The sequence below is a fragment of the Populus euphratica genome, unplaced genomic scaffold, assembly GCF_000495115.2.
Source record: "Populus euphratica unplaced genomic scaffold, PopEup_1.0 scaffold46.1, whole genome shotgun sequence".
Taxonomy (NCBI): domain Eukaryota; kingdom Viridiplantae; phylum Streptophyta; class Magnoliopsida; order Malpighiales; family Salicaceae; genus Populus; species Populus euphratica.
In genome coordinates, this window is record NW_011499852.1 from 745,956 (window position 1) to 769,388 (window position 23,433).

The window sequence follows — 23,433 nt, forward strand, 5'->3', positions numbered from 1 at the left end:
CAGAGAATTCTCAGTATAATTGACATTTGCATTAAATGAAATAATTACAACATGGCATCAAGCCAGCGACAATGTTTATCCAGGGATAAACGTTCCCTCTTTTGTGTACAAACAACTTAAGAAGAGAAAAACAACCAGGACCTAAAACAATCTTCCTAACAATCTTTGAAGAGGCGATGAATACATTCTAGCTGAATACATTATTACCAAAACCAAATCAAATCATTTTCAGAGTCAAAGTAAACATTCTAGCTGTTGTTTCCTTCACATGATTTTGCACGGTGAGTGCTGAATTTATGAAATGTAGCCGAGTGTATCAACCTCTTACCTCAGTTGGTCTTCTGTACTATCACAGAAAGTTTTGTTTGAAACACAAAATTACAAGTAATACATGCATGCAGTCATGGGTAAAAGGCTATTAATTTATCAAAAAAAAAAAAAAACAGAAGGAAGATCAAGAATTCGCTGAACTCTGACATTTGATTAGCAATTATATGAAAGATCTGGTCGAGCCATTCTGTTTATCAATGAGGTTTATGAGCATCTTAAGAGGTTCATGATCCTCAGAAAAGTGGAACAAACACCAACTGAAAGGGCGTACAATTTATTCCTAAACACGACGAGCCTACATACTTGCAGGTTCCATAATTGCAAAGATGAAGCAACCGTGGCATTACTCACCAAGATTACATCGGGCCATAGACAGTGCCCGCATCTCCCTTACTCTTTAGATGTATAATAAACTATTTTTCTCTTCTTGGCCCTCTCTACACCATAAAAATCCCTCATGAACTCTATCCATGTAGCAACCACGAGATGGACTCGAAACAAGGGGAAAACAAGGACAGAATATGTCTAACCGAAATTAACAGCAAGTAAAGTGTCTACCAGATTTTCAGCACGAAGAAGATTTTGTCTTTTTGCAAGAACAAGAAGTTCGAAATTATTTGACTTCCAAACCACCAAAAAATGATATTAGCTTATGACCCTCTTCCGCAAAGTAGAGAAAAAAATGGAGATTAATCTTTGCGCTGCGGAGACTAAAGAGTGGAACGGGAACCAGCTGCGCTGATGTGTTAGTCTGCTAAGGTTGAGATTGAGAATTTGAGATTGCGGCAAAGGAGAAAGGAGAAGTGGGAGTGGTAGTTGTGGACTGCTGGTGTTAGTCAGCAAAATTTTAAACTTTTATCGAACTTGTGAAGTCGGTTCCATTCGATTAATCTTATCGATTTTGCTCGAGTTTAACTGATTTTACTAATTTTTAAATTTTTAACCTGATTTTATCCATTATATGCATGTTAATTCGTAAACAAGTTAAACTTGTAATTTGAACAATCTTGGGACAAACAAAATGGGGCATAAGCACTGGACAAGACGGGACAAATGGCATGGGGCTGTACCAGATAATGTATCGAACTAGACATACACACATGTTTGTTGTCTCGTGTTTAGTTCATGAACAAGAACAATGGTGGATGCATTTTTGCAAAAATTCATTTCAGTCCTCTTAAATTTTTCACCAATTCATTTTAGTCACCACATTTTTTAATGATTTTTAGTCCTTATTTTATTTTGTCCTCTAATTTTTAGTAAGTGAATTTAGTCCCTGAATCACAAAAAAAAAAAAAAATCAATTAAACCCCTATATGTAAAAATTCATTCTAATATAATACAAGTGAAATTGGTCAAACATTAGTCAATCAAATTAAAAAATGAGTGATAAATAGAATAATGGATGATATAGAAAATTGAGAGAATGATTTGTCCATGGCATTTGACAAGTTTGATCCACCCCATGGTGGGACAAGAATTTTACCTTTAGGACAACTATGGACAGGACAATGATCCAATAAGCACATCAAACACCATGCAATATCTAACCTGTCCTATTGAATCCAGTTTTGTTGTCTAAAGGACCACATGCATCATGCTAAGAGTTGGTTCAGGTTAAAAACGAAGTTATTACAGCAAGCTCATTCATGATGCATTCATACCATTGTATTAATTTAGACATATAGTTCAAAGTCAAGATCAGAATACTTCGTTATCCCAGAAAGCAGCTTACCAAAACCACAGCAACATGGTTTATGGAAAACTTGAGATGCCTCATTTTTATCTCAGAGAATGACCATTCAAGATGCTTAGTTATCAAAGATTACAACGGCTACCTCTGCATTACATATATTAACAGTTCAATTATGTGAAGTTCTTGTTGTGTCACTATTTTTGGTCAAAAAATGATAATTTCTTTCACTTTCAACCAAAGAATAGAATTTCATTCTCATTGCTTACAAAATTGAATATTAGTACAAGACATAAATGCCTAAACATATAGTTTTACAGCTTACCCAGAAGAAGATGAAGCAAAGACATTTAAGTCTCTTTGGCTGAGTTTCATGTACAGGCCCTGCAAATAGTGTCACTCCATTAGGACGCATCTTTGCATATATAAGATTTTAACATTTTACCAAATCATTGTCAAGTTTCCAACTTTTAAATGATTGTGCTTGATGCATGGGATAATTACATCTGTAGTGTGTATTGTTGCTCCAGTGGTCATGCGAATGTTCTGATCAGGAACCAGCTCAAAGTTAATTTTCTGTAGAAAGATTGCAAGTGCAACAATGGCTTCAAGTAAAGCAAACTGGTCACCAACGCATTTACGGGGTCCTCCACTGAAAGGAATGAACCTGTGATGCACAAGTTACTAATTTAGAATGATGCAGACCAGGATGAGTTAAGGGGGAAAATACACATTATTGGACTTTGAGCTAAATAAATAGCCCATTATGTTAACAAAGTTGTACCAAAATCAAAGAAATGATAATGAAAAGGAACAAGAAGAAACAAATACCTAAAATCTGTGTTTGATTCATTAGGCACTGGGCCATCCAAGCCAAATCTCTCTGGCACAAACTCTTCTGCTCTCTCCCAGACCTTGTAAATTAAGCACATAAGAAATGCCATCAGAAGGCAATTCACACAACAAACACATTCTTGGTTTCCATGAATAATCACGCCAAATAACTATATTCGAATTCAAACAAGCCTTTTAGGATGGGCAGTGATCTCAAAATATTGCCATTTGATGTAAAACTGAACAGAAAAGGTGTCAAAATTCAAAAATTCTTTCCATTTGTTTAGAAACTAAATCGTAACAGAATTTCCATTTCAGTTCTTAATTATGTTTCATAATTGTCTTTGAACTCGTACATTTAAGGTAAGATACTGCCAGAGTTGCTTACGAACTGGCAAATAGAATTTGTTTAATGAAGGAAGCATATTTCCATATGCCTGGGCACATAGTGACAAGATGGCTTGGGTGTCAACACAAGATTCAAAATCTTGCCAATCAGAGTTGCTTAAGAACCAGCAAAGAGAATTTATTCAATGATGGAAGCTTATTTCCACATGCCTTGGCATACATTGACAGGCTTGGGTGTCAATACAAGATTCAAACTCTTACCAATCAATAGTGTACGCTTAAGCAAGCTTCTTAGTCACTTCCTAGCAATTTTGGAAGTGCTGAAAGATTAGAATTTATCCCAATCTAAAGTAGCAAATCTAATTATTCAGTCACTAAATAAGTACCTTGATTTTGTCAGGTTTCCAAATTTACAGCAGACAGCAGCGATCTCTTAATTTAAAACTATTAGCTTGAATTACAAAATTCAACTCAATGTAGGTTTGAAGAGTGCACAAAATATCATAATACCTTGGAGGAGTGATGAATATTGTACACTGAAATCATTATATCTTGTCCAGCATTAACCTTATAATTACCAGGAAGCACATCAGCAACTTGGGCTCTTCTTATCAAGACCTACAAGAGTAACAACATATGATAGAATAATAAAGAGATTGCTGTAATAAACCTTTTGTCTATTTTTGCCAGTCCTGTTACAATTTACTTAAGGAAAGGCAATGCAACCTACAGGAGGATGTGGGTAGAGACGTAGGGACTCATTTATGCAGCGTGTCAAATACTTTAGATCCTTTATATCATCATATGTAGGAGGCCTTCCCTGTAGTACTCGGTCAACCTCTTCTTGTGCTTTCATCAGTGCAGAAGAATCCTGAAAAAAAGTAAATGAAGAACAATGATGTTCAGTAGCATGTGTATTTATGTAACAGGCTGAGAAGTTAAAATTAGTGGGTTAGGCAAACTATTCCTATTGAAGGTTCTAAAAACTTGAGTAGGTAGATGAAAGGAACAAAAGACAAGTCACCATTTTCAAATGAAATGCTAAACAAACTTGTTGCTACATATTAGGAACTGCTAGAACACAATTCAGTTTCTGAAAATATATAACTATGAGATGTTCAAGAATGAATCTGACAATCAGAAATAGGAACCTAAGTGAAGCAAATGTAGTTATCACACTAGCCAGTTATGTGCAATAAAACAGCCAGACATGTTTTTTATAAACAAACATTAATTCAACTTGTAATATATAATCCCTATGTGGATTATAACAAGAAACTAAACAGTAACAAATGCTTCGACTTCACAGGTAGCAATAAATTCATAAGACATCACACCTACATGTAAATAGTGCATCTAAATATGCAAACAAAATCCACAGATACATCATGCATATAGACCAATGCTTTAACCCAGAATACCTCCCTATAGGATCAAGTTTGCCCAGCCTGTGCCCCACAGAGGGACAAATTAATTCCTAGGTTAAATGGACCAAAACTAGACCATCTAATCTAATGATTTTTGTTCCAAATGGCATAAGGAAAATTAAACTCCACTGGGTGTTTCATTGATCATTTAATATTCACTTCCCATATTAATTAAGACATGTGCCCCCATTGATAAATGACTGAACAAGGCAACACTCTTTGAACTCCTTTCAGGTCAATGAGCATTCGAGAATAAAAACTTTTGAAAAGGCATTATGCTTGTACCACATTGGAGGAGAAGTAACAAGATTTTGGGCCTAAATACTTCTATCCTCACAGTTTCAAGTTCTTGAAATAATTGAGCATCAAAAGTCATTAGATTTGGTTTGAAGTCTGAAATTGTCATTGATTGAGGGTTTCCAATTTGAATATCAACAAATATTTTCCCACGTAATAAGATAGACTACCTTACTCAGGAGATACAAAGTCCAAGTCAATACTGAACCAGTTGTCTCATGGCCAGCAACTAACATTGACAGTAGGTCATCTCGTAACTGTACACTTGAAACCTGAAAGACATTTGGCCATTAAATTAGAATTAAGAAGAAAACTTAAGAAAAGATACTAGAATCCAATATCAGAGGGAGAGAGATCATTCTTCAAAATAGAATTCTCTTGCAAATCCATGGATACAGAAACTTTGGACGATAAGGTCAGACATCCTAATTTTCATGTCAAGAACTATGTGCCAAGACCAGCATAAAAGGCACAGTGCAACGAATCCTTTTTTTTTTTGGTTGAACTAGGAGGGTCATGATTCCTCAAGTGGATGTTCCCATTCCAGATCCTAACGGTGATATGCTTCAACTCCCAATTATGCTATTGTGTTTCAATCCCAGCAAACTACAGAGTATGCCATGCAGGAGCATAAAATTTGCAAAGTAAAGCAGTAAAATAATGTAGTTCTGCATAAAGGCTTCTTATTTCATGCCAGTCATAATTCTCACAAACTGTACATAATTTATGCACAGAAATTCCTGCTTTATAACTGAGACTTGCATATTATTCTACAATTCCACAATCATGATATATTAATAAACACTAATAAATAAAGAGCAGGAGCAGACCTCTTCCCTGCTGGCAAGCAAAAACCGGAGAATGCTCGGATCATTGTCGTTCACGTATTCCTCCTCATTTATTTTCTCACCCTCAATTTCCACAATCTTTTTGCATTTCTCAATAAGTTCCTCAACAGTTTGCCTAATAACCATAACCGCCTTTGCCGCTTTTATTTGCCTCGGTATAATCTTACACAAAGCGTCAATCTGCACCAACAAAAAATCACAACTTAAAAACTAAAAAAAATTGAGAAACACGGAGAATAATGAAGAAACACATGGATTTACATGCCTTCCAATATGGCAAAAGGTCAGTGGAACGAGCCTCTGCCTCTTTCAATGCAGTGTAAACAGCATCAATAACAGGACTATCAGTAGTTAATGAATCAAAATTGTAGTTGAATACTGAAAGACCAATGACATCAAGTGTCAATTGAGAAAACTTCTCTTCCATATTTACAGCATTGCCATTCAATGCATCTGCTTGTAACTTCTCCACCAACCTTTCTGCACATTTGCAAAACACCCTTTCAACTATCACTGACAAATACTTCCTGTGCAGTGAAGGCACCACTGCCCTGCGCCTTGCCTACACACCATCACCATAAATAAAGAAAATTCACAACTTCAAGTATAGTTACTGATACTGATAATAATTGCCAGCTTAGTTTCATAGGATAAATAATGTGGGGGAGGAAGGAAAGAAGATTACAGTCCAAAGTGGGCCCTCGGCGATAGCAAAACCGGAGCCGAAGAGAAACTCAGAGACTTCAGCAACAAGGCCTTTGGCATACTTAATACCATAATTTTTTAAAACATGTTTAGCAATAGCAGGGTCACTAACTATAACGAAATTTCTAGGGCCAGCAGCGAGACGGTAAATAGGCCCATAATCATTCATCCATTTAAACAAAGGGAGAAACAAAGCACCACCTAAAAGATCAGACACATCTTCAAGCTTAGCACTGGCAATGGGAATCCCTGAATCATCGTTTCGGCCTAAGGATAAGGAGCGAGTGAGGGACGTTAGCCAGTCTGGGCTGACCCAAGAGGTTTGTTTTTGGGTTTCGTCGTCTAAAGAAGATTTGATGGACAGAAATCGAGGTTTCGGAGGGAGAGTGGTGGTGGAGATGGGTTTGTAATTGTAGAGAGGATGAAGAGAGGAGACGGAGAAGGTGAGTGACATCGTTTTGGTCTCTTTCTCTCTCGCTCTCTTGTTTCCCTGCCTGTCTGATTATGTTTTGCAGCTAAAACACCACGTGGCTCCTTTTTTAATCTTTGTTGAATGTGGACTCCGAGTCTACGAGCTCCAGTGTAGAAGATGATGATGCGATATGATATTCTCATTTATTTTGTTTTTTAAATCATATTATATGCAACGGGCTTGGGCCATTACATCCGGTTAGAAGTCATGGCTTGTAGCTTCGAGAATTTATGTGGTCGTAAGACGGTTACAAAAACTTTGTTCAAAGCCATTTTCCAGCATTCAAAGAACCTTCTATAAATGAAGTAGAAGCTTCTCTTTTCGTTGATGTGCAGTCCAGCCACCGCCCGAGCAACATCCTGCGTCACTAAGCCTCAGTCTTTGGATACAAGTTATCGAACAAACCCACTGTCAATGCCAGCAGCAATGACATCCACTGCTTCAAGTAGAAGTGACATCATAAGGTATGGGTTTAGATGGCAGGGAGATGGAGGCTTGAGTTTGAAGGCTTAAGAATTAAGGTGGCTATCCAGGTCTGTTTTCTTTTAAAAAAAATATTAAAACAAAACAAAATTTTGAATTAATATTTTTTTGACATTTTTATATTATTTTAATATGTTAATGTTAAAAATAATTTTTAAAAAATAAAAAATATTATCTTAATATATTTCCAAATAAAAAATATTTTGAATAAAAATTAATTCACATTCTTCCTTCCTGCTTCTGTGATTGTTGAGGTGGCCGTGATCAGTATTTTTCGAGGACTTGAAAAATGATGAGAAGAAAAGAGAGAGAACTGAATAGAATGATGATAAAGCATATTAATTAATAATACCAATAGGATGCTACTTGAGCATTTGCAAGTAGACTTGAGAAGATTGCACGTGTACAAGAAAACAAAAATCCTAAGATAGTAGTGGATCAGCCTAATACAACATCATTATAGATTATAATTTCGCAGATTTACAAAGCCGAAAAGCTAACCTCAAGAAAACATTAACCACAACATAAATTTTGACACAACTACGTCACCACATCTTTTCACAGCCTGAGGTAATCTCATAAAGCCAGGTTCTGGATTGCCATTTCTTTAAGGGATGTTACCAATCTTCGAAACACCTTCAGATTGTGGCCGACCTTATCCTGCAAAACCAAGCAAGCACATCGGTGCCGATTGCAAAAGACCAGAATCAAGATCAAATTCCTAAATAGTTGGTGACACCACAGAAGCTAAATACTTCAACACCAGGGATGCAACTATTTACTTCATTTTAACTAAAGCCGATGATAAGCACATGGTTTACGCTGAGATTTGTCACTTTTCCGAGTGAAAATTGTTACACTAGACATGCTTGCCACAGATGAAAAACACCCCCAAAGGTTCTTACAAGTACTTCATTTGCATCATAAGCAAGTTGATATTACGACAATAAGAAGTCCACATACTACAAAAAGGAAAGAAGAATTCTTTTTCTTGTGAAGGAGTAATTTTATGGTGCTTAGAAAGCAACAAATGGTATACTGTTAGTTATTTTCTAGAAGTCCACTTTGAAGAAAGAGACAGATATGGGTCATAGATTTTATTCTCTCTCTCTCTCCTTGTGTTTCTCTCTTTTTTTAAATTGGACTCTAAGAAGTAACTATCAGAATGCATTAGTTATTCACTAATGCAACATAAAATTTTCTGTTATTACACAACAAGAGAGAAGAATCACAAAAACATGGTGGCCAGAATGGAAAAGATGTTTACAAAAAGAATTTTAAATAAAGAATTTAAATTTCAAACATATCATCGAGCAGTTAAGTTAAAATCATTAGGAATGCCTAGTGTATAATTTTAAATTTCCAATTCAAATTTAAAACTACCAAATTAGTTTCAATTTATCTATTTAATAAGAAATTAGCAGGAACAAGGTTAGGGATGCACAAGCACAACAAAGAATTATTCATAGAATAAGCATAAGTTATTTGACCGCTTTGAATCCACTAGTTTTGAATGAGGTCCTTGATAGCATGACTAGTATAGAAATTAGAACAGAAAATTGTGAAGAGATATTATTTATGGTTTTGCTAGCAGATAAAGGCAAGATAGAGATGTTATCCCTAGGTCTTTTCCAACATAACTTGAATATTTCTAAGTTACACTTAATTTACAACACCAAAAAAAAAAAAAAAAAAAAAAAAAAAAAAAAAAAAAAAATATATATATATATATAGTCGAACCACTAAATACAGAATTATTAGTAGAAAATATAAACAAGTGAAATGTATAGATAGAAATACAAGTAAATATATGAGATTAAGTAGTGTTTTGTCATAAAAATGAACCCAAGTTACAAAAACTATGGTAACTTAAAGTCACCGTAGTGAGCAACTTATCCTTTCATAGTGGAGTGAAACTAAGCCGGCCAATTGCCCCTGAAGCAGGTGCAAAAAGGTTAGTTTTGTATAAGTTATTCAATTCCACAATTCAGGTTATTGCTGTAATTTCAAGATTCCTTCCAAAGTCACCATAGCGAGCAACATATGGAAGTGTCTTGTTAGTTCTTAATTAAGCAGGGAAAATATATTTATGTTAGAGGTGACATTAATCGAATTATTTGAGAAATCTGTAAAAACCGATTAGAAAGTAACAGAATCAAAAGATTTTCTTAACTTTTTAGAAAAATTCAATTATAATTTTTTTTAAAAAAAAGAATTAGTTCAGTTCTGTTCGGTTTTTGTTTCAAAGTTTAGAAACTAAAAAATCCAAAGCAAACTGAAAAAACCCATTGTAAACTCAAGGCCTAATATGAAATAAAAGCTCATTAAATCAAAACCTGTCAAAAATAACACAACTAAAAGGTCCATGAACTAAATTGTATTTATTTAGTTTTTAAAAATGTAAAACCAAACCAATCAATGCAAAATTGAGTTTTGAAAAAATTCAAAGGCTTAAACTGGTTTGGTTATGTGCAAATTTAGTTGAATTTCTCATCTAAACCAAACCGTTTAAATTAGCGATCACCCCTAATTTATGCTTTTCTTTTTTAAGTGTATTCTAATCCAACTACATAAAGCCTTTATAATACTTTATTTCAGAAATAAGAATTTATGAATAAAATTTAGGTTGCACATGCAATTCCAAAGAATTCGATTCCTAAGATGAGATGCCTTAGGTTTCTTGGTATGATCCTAGAAAACTCACCAGTGTCACTAGTAGCCCGAGTAAGTTTTTCCCTAATTCAAATTTTTTTTAAAAAAAATCCCTTTATTCTTTATTAATCTAAACCATTAAAATCCCCAGATTTTCAAAGCTCTGGCCCATCATAAAACGCTTGTAGGACAGAAATTCATCTGTCATGATGTATTTCCCTTCTCAAAAACCTAGCTCAACCCCTGATTGTACCAAATAATCAATCCATTAGATTTACTAATTTATCTCTAACAATTTTGATGCCATGATTCAAAAGGTATCACTACACATATCTCAGTAATTATTTTGACTGGCTATAAGCAGTAAGCAAAAATTAAGTACCATACCTCACTCAACAGTTCAAGTCGTTCTAACGTGGGAACCAACATCCCGCACAACCAAGATAGATCCTGTCTGGGATCAGAGTGTGTGCCAAATGTAACTGCTTTTGTAGCTCCACTACTATCAGATGCCAAGGACCTGCCAAGAAAACAAAAGATCACAGGGCAGATAAATTTTAACAGCTATACCTCATCTACTAATGAACTCACCTTGGATCCCCAAAGCAGTAGGTACTTTAGTTTATTTTTTTGGTAAATGACCAACAGAAATTTAATTATTTTTTCATATTGCTTTATACACAATTTTCACACAGATGTATTGGTGAGACGCAAAAAAACTGAAGCTTTATAATCTTTTCACTTATTTGGTTTTTATCTAAAACTCAGCCTTGTTCAAGTCATCACTACATGAAAATTTCATAAGAAAAACCAAATTACAATTACAGAAACCAAACCCATACAATGCCTGGTTGTAGTAAAACAGAGGGTGCAATATATTACAGCAAAATTTAAAAACATCTAACATCCAACAACCAGATCTAAATAGCAGGGAGAGGGGTCAAGAAAGGAAAGGAAAATAAAATTAAAGAATAAAGACGACGCACCCTTCACGAAAATGGACAAGGATGATATCCAGCACATGTTCTGCAAGGGGAAGTAACAATGTAATTAGCTGATCTCTTTCGCCAGCTACACGGGACATTTCCATCATTGCGATATACCTCCTGCAAAAATAAGAGAATCAGGCATAAAGCAAGATAACGTTCGTCAAAAGAATATGATTGATTAGTTACACTTCAACATTATGGTTTCATGAGAATCCAGCATGAAGATTTTCAAAGAACAAAGAAAACAGCTGAGAAGTTGAGGAAGTGACAATGATCCCTTCCAGGCTCGGACACCAATCCCTTGATTGCAATAAATGGAGGCTAAACCATGGTTGTCAATCTCATTCTGTAATTGAAAAAAATGACTGGTAGTCCAGGTTCAGAACCTAGCATCCATAGGGTAATGGCTTTAAAAAGATCAACATCATGGGATGATGGCTGTGGCAAGCTGGTGGTATAATGCCAACGTAACATCATGTAATTGGGCTAAATCTACTAATTACAAACCATTGATGAATACTTTTAAAAGAAATTGGATCTGGTTTTATGGGACCATGCTGACATGATTTGAGTGGGCACTTTTGATACTATGATTTACATTCAACAATAGCTTTTAGGGATCAACAACCACCAGAAAGTCTATGAACATCTTTAAAATAATTTAACCAATTTATAATTTCCTTGTTGATTGTTCACAAGGATTAATTAATACTTATGTCCTACAGATTAGATAAAGAGGTAATGCTTCGATTTTTAGATGTTGCTGGGTAAAAAGGCATAACAAATTTCAAATATAATCTAGCATGGGTCTTATCTTTGAAGAGGAAAGATTTCACCAACAAAGGAGTTTCTGAGGCATCCAGCATAACAAGTAATGAGTTTAAGAATGAGTTTTATCAAATGTTTATTTTTAGCAAATGGATAGAGTCAAGCCATGCTTCGCATTAGAAAAGAAATAGCAGCAACGACTTGCATAATAATCATATAACCAAGGTTAGTGAGCCACTTGGGCAAGTTGCTAATTGCCATATAATGGAGAAAGACTATTGACAGGTTATTTTTTTGAAAAAAAATTGGATAAAGCAAGAAAGGTAATCAAAAAAGGTAATTCCACCCTCACAAGTCTATATTAGCAACACTTCCTATTCAGACAGCAACAACCATATTCATGCCCTCTAGTAGAAAACAATGAAATTCACTTGGCTGAGCCCTTATAATTTGGACATGAGAGAGATCAAGCCACGCATGACATCATTATAGACATGAGTTGGCAATCCTTCATTCCAGCGATGATAAAGAAGGCTTCCTTTTTTATGACATGGTGGTAACCAGAAAAGGATTTGGAAGCCTATAACAAGGGTAGGCATAGAAGAGTATGTTGACATTGGAGATGGCAGTGGTTTTGATTTTGTGGGTGATTGAGAATAAAGTAAGACTTTTAGAATTAGTATTTGATTATTTAGTTTTACAAGATTATTTAAGATTTTAAGTAGTTTAAATAATTATATACAAGTTTTTACATGGTAGTTATAGTAACACTTAATAAGGAGCTTAGATTTATATCCTATTAGTAACTTTCTTTTGGGTTCGTTTTTTCTAATACTATTGGGTTAGGTTTTCAAGCTTTCTATTTGTTTTGGTACCTATAAATAGTATCATAGTTAGAAACTCGAGAAGGCTATGAATTGTCATTAATCAAATAAATTGATCCTTTTGGATTGTCATGTGTTGTTTTGGTCAAAATCAGGTTCTACATCAATTAGTATCAAAGAGTTTTCAAAGAGCTCTGCAGCCTATATCTTCTCAACCATGTTATTATTTGCAACTTTAATTTCACCACCAAATCTATTCCCAAGAGTTTCTTTGTTATTTCTGGTTAAAATCAATGAGACATTTTAATTTGCATTGAATAACAAATAGCACAGGAAAAAAGTTCAAAAAGAAAGCTGATGGGGTTACTGCCAGGTGCTAGCATATCGTAATGAGAATTCGCACGCTCATATTATAACAAATTGGTTCTGCCAACTTGTAAGAAGTCGAATACTACTATCATATTTAGACACGCATCAAAATAATCTTGTCTCTACAAACATATGGCATCATTCTTCGCAGTTTGGAAAGAGATTTTTCTTAAAAAGCCATGGCCTCTGATTTAATGCAATGAGAACGCACTACCCAGAATCAGCAACCAAGCACAAATTCTACAGTCCGAAGATTTTTTTCTCAGTTTGATACCTAATGTTGCTGTTCCGTGTCCAGAGTCACTAGGGGTTACCACAGCTGCTGTTTCTTTTTTTGTCTTTCTTCTAGGAAGTTGGAAGTCAACCTGATTCCTGGCTTTCTATTATAGAGAAATTATGAGTTTAGTAGCGGTGTATAAATCAAATATCACTGCTTGAATATTTTTTCCACAGTTGGTTGAGGAAGACTGTCCTTGATTTGCTTTGCTGGACTTCCAGATTTGGGATCGTCACTTGCTACACTTTTAATTTCAAGTCTCACAGTACCAAATGGTTGCTTAATGCTAAAATGCTGAAGGCTAGGTCCATCTCTAGACTTCAGAAGTCCTACTTTGCTGACTATGTTTGATAATGATCTTTTTTATTCATCAGTTATGTAATATATGCATGCTTGTATACATTGAATATGTAAATGAAAAGACTTAAAGGACAGTTTTGGTCAAAAGACCAGTTTCACATGTTGATATAGAAAGATGATATGATAGATAAAATGAAGATAGGCAAAATCATAACTTAAACGAATCAAACTAGGATTAAACATAATAATGAAGTGAAGAAAATCAGAACAAGTACCTCTTCTGTATGTCATCGGATGAAGAAACAGACTCTTGCATAACACACATGTTGATAATTTCATCCACCTCCTGCCTTGACAGTTCATTTATATCTTGAATCTGCAAACCCAAATAAAGTTACTTTTTAATTGAACATGATAAGAAATGAACAAAAGAAGGAAAAACCAACAAAAATGGGAAAATATTTTAACATATGTAATGATTATAACACCTTATTAAGTAGTAAGGATTTCTCCTCAGCAGCCATTTCAAGGGAAGTTGCAACTGAACGGAGGAGAGAGTCAAGTAACATCAATGTGGGCTGCTGCAGCATAGCAGGGGAATGGTAATCTATGGAGCTGTCTGAGACCTGTCACAATCGCAACTCATGTTGGCCATATGGGAAATATCTCCTTATCCACTGGGAAAAGTAGTACTGTATTTCATCACAAATGACTAGCTCCACATTCATAAATATACCTGGAGTCTCAGAGACATTTTTGTGACTAAGAAATATAGGTAAGACCCCAGACTGAAGCATAGCCGAAATGAGTTCAGTTCTACCTTGCTTTTATTCTGATTTTTTCAAAAGAAACAATTGAAACGTTGATAAAATAAAGAAATATATATATATATATATATATATATATATATATATATATATATATATATATATATATATATATATATATATATATATATATATATATATATATTTGTTTCAAATAGTGGTTCTAAAAGAGACCTGAGATACCTCAGAAGATTGGGCCAATTTACCAACAGTAGGAGCTCCAGAGTCACAAGAAAAAAGAGCACGCGTCATACTGAAAAGACCTTGAACAAAACCAAACTCATCACTCTCTTCATAGGGCCATACCTGCAGGAAAAAAAAATGGAGTTGTGCATAACCAAATAAAGATTTTTCTTCTTTTTACTTAGTGAGCATACCATATAAAAAAAAAAACTAGCTGGTAAAACAAATGGAAAAAATCATCCAGTATGACAATGAGGAGATGGATTAATTATTTATTTATCTTAATTCAATTACTAGGTTACAACATTCCCCTGCCTTACCCATCTCATCCAAAGTACAATCAGTATCCTAGTCACTTCAGATAATACTACATGATCTTACTAGCTAAACTAGCAGGCAACCACAAGCAAATTGTCTTGTTATAGAGCACATTTTACGAACCTTTCAAGGCAAAAATAAATTTTCCCCAACCACAACATAGTTCAATGCTCAACTGCCACCGCATTGCCTGGAGATTGCAGTACCTTAGCAGTTGAAAAGATACCCACCTAGTATTAATATCTTATAATACCATTACAGCCAAGAGTTTACCTTACAAAGTATGCCAACAACAAGATTGATCTGCTCCACAGTCAATTCATCAGCTGTGGAAATATCTTCACGAAGAATTTGATCAAACAGCAACTGATGTCCTTTTACAAAATCTATAACTTCACGAACAATTTTATTCTTCACCTATTACACATAGAAAAAGAGATAAAAGATGAAGAATGTTAGTGTGAATTGGACCCAAATATGGAAAGAAAAAGGAAAGTTAGCCCTGACCAAGATAGCCATAAAACTGAAAGCTTGGACATGAGCCTTGATGAGCAACATTGATGGCAAAATGAGAAGAAATTGCAACAATGAGTTTGTGGCAAATCTTGGTATAACACTAATTGTTCAACAGTGATAATTTCAGAGTGACAAATGAGACAAATTGCTAAAGAGCATGGTGTTCTTTCTGTATATTTATTTATCTTATTGAAGAAGCTTAACAGTAGATTGTGATGATTGTTTAACAAATGAACAAGGAGTAACCCATCAAATTTAAGGCAGATGTACAAGCTCATGAATAATCTGTCTTTAGGTTGCTCGTGGGCTTGTTTGAAGTGTTGGTAAGACCTACATTGGTTTAGACTAGACTATTCACTCTTTTTTCTCCAGAATTATGAGTCTATTTTTTAACAAGAAGAAGAATGCACTAAATGCTCAGACTTTCACTTAACTTCAAATGCCAATATTGCCCCGGACCTTATTATCCTTTTGTTTTTTTATTGTTCATTTAACAAGTACACATAGCAATGTACGAGCAAAATAGACAGTTGAATCTACATTTGTTTTTTGACTTCCTTTTTTGAGACAAAGAAAATAAGGAATATGGCAGTCTTTGTTGCATAGAGGGAGTAATAAGGATTTTTCTGCAAATGAAAACTACAGGGATGGTTTTAAATAACAACCCTTATTAAACATATTACTGTTACTTTGCATTATACTACTGTTAATGGTGATTTACATCTAGAAGAACTATAATGCCCTTATATAACAATAATGGTCGTTATAGTTGAAAATAACAGGCCAATAACAACCTGCTTAATAATATGATTTTTTGAATGTTTTGTATTCCTTTGATAGTTAGTTCTAATGTACTGTTTAGATGGCATTTAACTACTAGAAATTTAATTATTTTATATATTATGTTACTCTATTAGAAAAGAATGCATATTGAAACCATTATTTAACACCCGTGAAATCCACAATTTAAAATTATGGCTATAAGTTTAAAGCTAAAGGCAACAGAAAGGGACCAGTTTCATTTAAGAGACATGTTTAGTTAGACAAGTAATTTCAGAAATTATTAAACCTAAATGATCTATTATGAACTCCAAAAGAAAAGGTCCCTATTCAACTGTCCAAGAATAATTCCAAAAATATAATCTAAATTGTGAAATCAATTTTACTAAATTCAATTTAATTGTAATGAGAATCTATTCCAACCAGGGTGTGAAGATGGCTTCAGTACCCCAAAAAGGTTGCCAATTCAAGAGCATGTAATTGAGAATTATATACTCTTGAAGGGACAATCTTCGTCGAGAATTACTAAAAACTTCAAAAAGAACCATAATTTTCGTTTGCAAGTATTGCTATATTTGGGAAATAAAAAAATTATTTAACAAAATAGGAAAAGAAAAGGTTATAATGTTTCAATTAGATGTAAGAAATGATTCAATAAGAAAGAAATAACCAAAACCAAGAAAGAAGGCTAACCTCGAATATATCAGATGTGTCAACCAATGACGTCAAAGAAAACAACAATCTCAACATAGGTGTTACAATCATGCATTGTTTGTCAAAATCTACAGAAACATCTCGACGAAGCTTTCGATCAAACCGCCTCAAACATCCCTATAATCCAGCTTAAGTTTAGCTTTGTGAAAGTAAGAGCAAAAAAAATGACTTGAGAGCAGATGGATAATATTATAACCTGTAAACTGACTGCCCTGCATGATGCAAGATGCTCTAAGGCACCCATGGAAAACAAAACCTGGGCCCCAGATTTCCCATATTTGTAGCTAATCCTCAACAATAATGCCAATTCAGCCTCAAGGGTACTTGCCCGCTGCAATGAATCCAATGAATGCCCGCCATCCTGAATTATAAAACAATATGGCATGGTACATGAAAACACATTAATGCAATATGTGCACAAGGATACATAAAAAGGGAAAAAAGAAACCTAAACTCTGGAGCATGCTGAATTAGGTGGCACTCGTAACCCTAGTAAAGAAATTAAACATCCTTCCAAATTAACATAATAGAAAAATATGTTGAAAGAGCAAAGACTCATGAACCTGGAAAGAAGGGGGAGTGAATAAAAGCACTGTGTTTTTCTCCATTACAGATCTCATGGGGCATGTGAAAGTTTCTTTAGTTTGTCATTTTCTTTTCATTGATACATGCGTGTGGATGCAATTGTCTGGTCAATCTGTAAATTTTTTTCTGTTACCAAGTGAAGCTGTAACAAACGCAACTCTTGACAGCATCTACTTCATCAAAAAGCAGACTATTTAACCAATCCAAAATGTATTTAGGAGGGACTCACAATTGTTTTGGCCTGAGTCTAGCATTGGGTGAAGACTTTTCTACATGAACATAACAGGTGCAAGTAGGTTGCAAGAGATTAATTGTGTTGTGGGAGCCACATTCACGATTGTCTATATGATGCAGGAGATTTTTCCTTTGATCTAACTGTTGTATAGGGCTGAAATTTAATTAGGAGATTCTAAAGGTTCAGTTTCATATAGAGTTAAGATTTTTTAACAATCAGAAATCAGAAGATCTTCTGATAATGCTTGGAAGTGACTGTTTGAGATTTGCTAAAAAATTTCCAATTGGTTTAGGATTCTTTTTTCTATTTGGTTTAGAACTCTTTTATTATTTTTACAATTTTGTTTATGATGTTTTTTTAGTATAAATAGAGTTAGCTTGTATTTCAACAGACTACTTGAAAAGAAAATATCTAGTAATAAAATTTTAAATTAGAATTTCTATGTGATTCCTGTTCAGCATAACTCTGTGTTCTTGTGCTTGTTGTCTTTCTTCGGTTGCTTCCGTCTATGTTAGTTGGTCTTAAAGTCTAAGAATCCTAGGTTATTGCTTGTTGTGTGAAGCAATCCCAGGTATTTTGTTTCATGTGTGCTGCTAAATAATCATGGTTGGAAAAAATAAAAAAGAAGAGCTTGTTACAAGGCAATGCATAAAAAGTAGCTCTGTGTATCCACCTATTAAAGCACATCACACACTTGTTTTTCAACTATTTGCCTTAAAATAAAAGTACAAAGGTGCAGTTCAGAGGGAAGAAATGATCTGCCTTAAAAACTACCAAAATCCCTTTTAAGCATGCTCTCTCTTATCAGGTCAATATTCCTTATCAGATTAGTAGGAAGCAATATTACAAGCTCTTGAGCTTATCTACGATTTTAAATCCTATAAGAACTAGAAGTTCCAGAATTTTTACCTTCCTAGGATGAAAAAGAAACAGGGGCACATCATGTAAAGAGGAGATATAAAAGTACAAAGGTGCAGTTCAGAAAGGAAGAATCCTAAAATAGAACTGATGAACAAATCAAGAAGAGGGAATCACACCACCTTATGAATCTTTCATTATGACAGAACACCTCAACATTTTTCATAACTTGTTTTTCAAAAACTCTAGAACACTCTTTAAGTGCTCAATATGATTTATTTTATTATAACTAAACACAAGTATATCATTAAAATAAACCAAACCGAATATTGTACCCACTCCTAAAGTCAATCTTCAAAAAGATTGCCGCACCACATAACTAATCTAGCATGTCATCCAATCATGGAATTAGAAACCCCACATAACTAATTTAGCATGTCATCCAATCATGGAATTAGAAACCTGTATCCCACGATGATTTCATTGACAACACGACTATCAACACGCATACACCAACTACCATCCTTTTTTGGTGTCAGTAAAACAAGGACAACACATAATTATTAGAATTGCTAAATAGTAAAATACTAATTAAATTAAAAGTCACGAGCTAAATAAAAAAAAAATTAAAATTCAAAATTAACAAGAAAAATCATTAAAACAAGAAATTGTAACTTCAGGCTTTATATCATGTTTTCGAGTTTCTTTGTGGATTTCTTTTCAAGCTTGGTCTTGTCAATTAGGGCCATATATTCTTGGGATAATTGTTCTACGTCAACCTTGTATTTGGATTTCTTTTTTCTATTTAAATTAGGACTTTTAATTTAATTAGAATTTTATTCTATAGAAATCCTAATGCTAGATGGATTTTATTAGTTAGGTAAGTTTTAATTAAGAATCATTTACTATAAAGGATTTTAGGTCTAATACTAATATAAATAGAATATCTAGTTTATTTTAAGAACATTCAAATTCAGACTATTATTTAGATTTTTATAAAATATCAAAGATTTTCCTTTTATTCCTCCACGATGTTAGGACTTTATGGCACTAACTTTTATCCACGTTATATGTGCGTTAGACTCTATGCTAATGACTTTTGTTCAAGGGAAATCTCCATATACAAATGTACATGCCTAGTTCTTGATGCAGACCCAAACAATGAACAAAGCAGCATGAATACCTCTAAGAACCAATTCTCTAAATTCAAGTTTATCTGATTGATCAAATCTTCAAAACCGCTCTTAAATGTTTAACTTGGAAGCTAAAAATAAGGAGCAGGAAAAACTAAATCTAATAGGAACAAGAAATTTCAATGGGAGGAAATTTGATATTCCTATACACTGTTAAAATCAAGGATAATCATATAAGTTAAATAAATCAGATTATAATTCTCAAAGTCATTCATTCTCTGTCCATTATGGCCCCAACAACGTTGGGACTTGAGAAGAAAATTTTGGAGAGAGTCATACCCTTTACCTTTTTGCCTGAAATAACTAACACGACCCTACACCCTCGTGATTGCAAGCCCTAGAGTTTTACTGTCAATAACCCCCCCCCCCCCCCGGCGGTGTGAAAAACATGCCAAAAATTAATGAACTAAAATTACATATTTTGATTAACAAATTCATTAATACTAACCAAAGAGTGGACAGAAAATTTGTAACAGCTGGGAGTAAGAAATTTTTAAAGTTTTCATTCTATACATGAACTAAGACACAAAAATAGCAAAATCTATATTTTCATTGATCTTCTGATTAAATCTTCATTGAAGTAAGATTTCAAAAGTGGATAATTTTACTTGTTACTGTGCTGAGAAATAAAAAAAAATGTAGAATGTAAAACAGTTTTAACCATGAGTCAGTACATTAGTAGTGAAAGAGAGAACACCTGGTTTGAAAAATTGCTGATGCTTGTTAGGCAAATCCTTAAAAATCCTCTACTTTGAAGTTGGCTTAAGAAGTATCTCTCATGGTCAATACATATTAATGCAACCAGAACATACAGCGCTATTGTCTTCCCAGGTTCACTTCCTTTAGTTGCATCATTTATTACCTGGAGATTGAACAACAAACAAAAAATAAATGAAAAACAAAGCAGTCATGAAAACTTATCTTATGATTCAGAGAAAAGCAACCAGGAAAAGAAAATAAATCATAGGCATTAATAACAACACTGGCAGCAGACAAGAATGAGAACTTGAATAGTATATGTTTTTGAATCAAATTAAATATCTTAAAATTCTTTTGTGACAAGAAGCTCGACTTGAAGTGCATATCTAAACAGAAATTGAATGATCAGCCCAATTTAGTGTGAAGCCTTTTAACTAAAACTTCAAAGACATTACACATATTTGGTCCTGAGCATGATGACCTCTTTAAACTAGAATCCATAAATTTAATCTGAATTTCAGATCCCAGTAATGTCTATCAAAAATTCACACTGAGGATAATAGCCATGATTCCCTACATTCCAGCCAGTTTCCATAATGGCAAACATATGATGAAAAGTTAAGAGATCTACCAAATCCAAGATGGCCTGAGCTTCTTTCCTCATAATTGAAAAATTGGTACGAGCTAGTTCTGCCTGATCTTTGTCAATCTGGAAAGAGGAGAGCAAATAAAAGAAGATAAATATTTAAACGTGAGAGAAAATTAAATCAGTGGTTTAGAATCTACACACTTTCTGGAAATCTAGATCTTCACTATCTTGCTCCTCAAGCATCAAAAATTGCATAACTGATGTTGGGATATTTGGATCAAGCATATGCTGACAATACTGAAAATAGCCAAGCAGCAATGCATATTGACTGCAACCACCAACCAATGAAAAAAAAAATAACTCAGACTTCAACTAGAAGTTCAACAAGTGCACAATAAAATCAATCAGCTTCTAGAAAGCCATACCGTCTTCTCAGAGCTTCTGATGATTCGTTTCTCAGAATTGCCATTATAAGCTGAAATAATATTGAGTGACAGGCACCATTTGATAGTTTCTTTGCCGTTATAACATCAAGACATGTCATATTATCTGAATTTAAACCACCAGAGCACAAGAACCTTTCATCACGCAGTTTAGCCATGCATGTTAGTGCAACCTACAAAAATTTCAAAACCAAGAAAATTATAGTATATATTAAGAAAGGGGGACCTCCTTAGATACCTTGTGAAATCAGTTTCTCAAAAAAATAAAAGTAGAGTTAATCAAAAAGATCAATCGTACCTGACTCAATACAAATGCCATCCTCAATGAACAGTCTCTAGAAGCAGAAGCACTTAGAGAGGCATCAAGAACCCTGCCAATGCCAGAAATATATTTACAGAGTATCCAAAAGGAAACTTGAATTAAGAGGAATAACTAGAACAAGTGATGGTGCCCACCGATATAAAATTTCAGATCGATTTTCAAGTGAATGTATTCTTCTGGATGCAGACACCTGAGCAAACATGCAGATCAACACAAAATGGAAGTGTTTTAGACATAAGCAGCCAAAATCTTATTTCAAACAGCACCATCAGCGAAAGGATCTAGGGAGATAGCAATAGACCTCAACAATATGTGACCAGCCAGTTAACATATGAAGTTGGGCAGCTTGTTCCTCAAGGTTCTTATTATACTTCCACCCCCATCTCAATAACTGTTGAATTGTCTCTCTTACATCATTGAGTTCAGCTTCATTTCCAAAGTTACTTAACTGGGGATAGACTGAATTGAATTTCTGGAGCAAAAAAAAATCAACACCAGCATCCTTTTTTGGGCAAATTTCAGCAAATTAATAAAAGAAAATCAATCCTGGACCAAAAACTTAAATTATAAGGTAACCTGCCAAAGCTTATCACGGAAAGAAGCAAGGTCAATCAGACGATCAGCACGCTCTGAATAGTAGTAGATACCACCCCTTCCTGAAGTTCTTGGATCTCCAAGTATGTCCTCTGCCTGCAAAACATGTAAAAAGAAGTCAGCATAGAAGAAACAAAGCAAGGACCAACAAAAAGTGCAATTCTTACCATCAAGTCATACTTCATATTGGAAACAATCTGAGACAGCTTCATGGTAGTATCAGGAGATCGAAATTGGATAACCTCAAGCAACTCCAAAACCTAAATTTCATAACAGAAGACATGTTCCAGCAGCAACAAAATGAGAGATCATATTTTTCCTTCAAAAAACAATCCACAAACCTTTTTAAATATAAATTGTTTCGATAATCTTTTGCAATCTATGAAATTGGATACCTATGAAGCAAGAACCGAGGATTTACCACCCATATACAGGGAAAACAAGAGCTAAAAACCAAATACTTATATATTACATACTAAGTAAGAAAAAAAAAAACCAAAAACATTCAAGAATTAAAGAAAACCCTCCTCGCTAACAAAAAAGCTGTGAGGAGAAAAAAATAGCTAATTGTATAAAGCTCCAAGACTGAAATTGATTAAATTTGTGACACCGTGGAGCATAAAAATTTCATATAAAGCAATTTTAAATAAGAAAAGAAATGTTAAAGTCCAGCAGCATCCAATAAAACAAACTGAAATGCAAGTGTAAACACTAAGTAGCAAAGAAACCTCTAAAAAGATAAATCCACAAAGCATCTGAGAATAATAAAGCTCGCATGAAAAATACATAACTTTAAAGATATTTAACACAGCAGAGTTAGGCAATGTCTCACTGACAATTACATTGAGCCAGAAATCAAGGAAATAGAAAATGATGTGAGTGAATCCTTTAGATGGTTAAAACAGTCAGTCAATAAAGTTCAAAGAGAAACACAAAAAAATAAAATAAAGCATGCTTCTAG

General features: G+C 34.1%; 2 protein-coding genes across 5 annotated transcripts in view; both read right to left on the bottom strand.

Moving 5' to 3' along the window:
* Positions 1-314: 314 nt before the first annotated feature.
* LUT1 (Cytochrome P450 superfamily protein) lies at positions 315-7,043 on the bottom strand. 3 transcript variants are annotated; one of them, XM_011020525.1, is made up of 10 exons: positions 6,463-7,043; positions 6,043-6,339; positions 5,760-5,957; positions 5,100-5,201; positions 3,936-4,076; positions 3,716-3,823; positions 2,855-2,937; positions 2,528-2,690; positions 2,349-2,407; positions 315-339 (listed from the first exon to the last, which is right to left on the bottom strand). In XM_011020525.1, exons 1-10 carry the CDS (start codon positions 6,934-6,936, stop codon positions 330-332), a joined length of 1,635 nt encoding a protein of 544 aa, XP_011018827.1. In that variant the 5' UTR covers positions 6,937-7,043; the 3' UTR covers positions 315-329. The 3 variants fall into 3 exon arrangements, with proteins under 3 accessions (XP_011018827.1, XP_011018826.1, XP_011018829.1); XM_011020524.1 differs by lacking the exon at positions 315-339 and adding an exon at positions 1,928-2,170; XM_011020527.1 differs by lacking the exons at positions 315-339; positions 2,349-2,407; positions 2,528-2,690 and adding an exon at positions 3,592-3,637 and having other exon boundaries at positions 2,853-2,937.
* A 712-nt stretch (positions 7,044-7,755) lies between these two features.
* The window catches only part of EMB3142 (nuclear pore complex protein (DUF3414)), a 31,164-nt gene continuing 15,486 nt past the window's right edge, over positions 7,756-23,433 (bottom strand). Inside the window, exons 27-45 of one of the 2 annotated variants that reach the window (XM_011020535.1) lie at positions 22,640-22,732; positions 22,455-22,568; positions 22,180-22,350; positions 22,013-22,068; positions 21,855-21,927; positions 21,539-21,729; positions 21,315-21,441; positions 21,156-21,233; positions 20,523-20,687; positions 17,151-17,315; positions 16,934-17,071; positions 15,218-15,361; positions 14,627-14,749; positions 14,353-14,448; positions 14,105-14,242; positions 13,892-13,992; positions 11,076-11,195; positions 10,477-10,609; positions 7,756-8,097 (exon numbers count right to left, since the gene is read on the bottom strand). In XM_011020535.1, the coding sequence (XP_011018837.1) occupies positions 8,014-8,097; positions 10,477-10,609; positions 11,076-11,195; positions 13,892-13,992; positions 14,105-14,242; positions 14,353-14,448; positions 14,627-14,749; positions 15,218-15,361; positions 16,934-17,071; positions 17,151-17,315; positions 20,523-20,687; positions 21,156-21,233; positions 21,315-21,441; positions 21,539-21,729; positions 21,855-21,927; positions 22,013-22,068; positions 22,180-22,350; positions 22,455-22,568; positions 22,640-22,732 (2,310 nt within the window). In that variant the 3' untranslated portion in view covers positions 7,756-8,013. Of the gene's footprint in view, positions 8,098-10,476; positions 10,610-11,075; positions 11,196-13,891; positions 13,993-14,104; positions 14,243-14,352; positions 14,449-14,617; positions 14,750-15,217; positions 15,362-16,933; positions 17,072-17,150; positions 17,316-20,522; positions 20,688-21,155; positions 21,234-21,314; positions 21,442-21,538; positions 21,730-21,854; positions 21,928-22,012; positions 22,069-22,179; positions 22,351-22,454; positions 22,569-22,639; positions 22,733-23,433 lie in introns of both variants that reach the window. The other variant, XM_011020534.1, reaches the window with a different exon arrangement.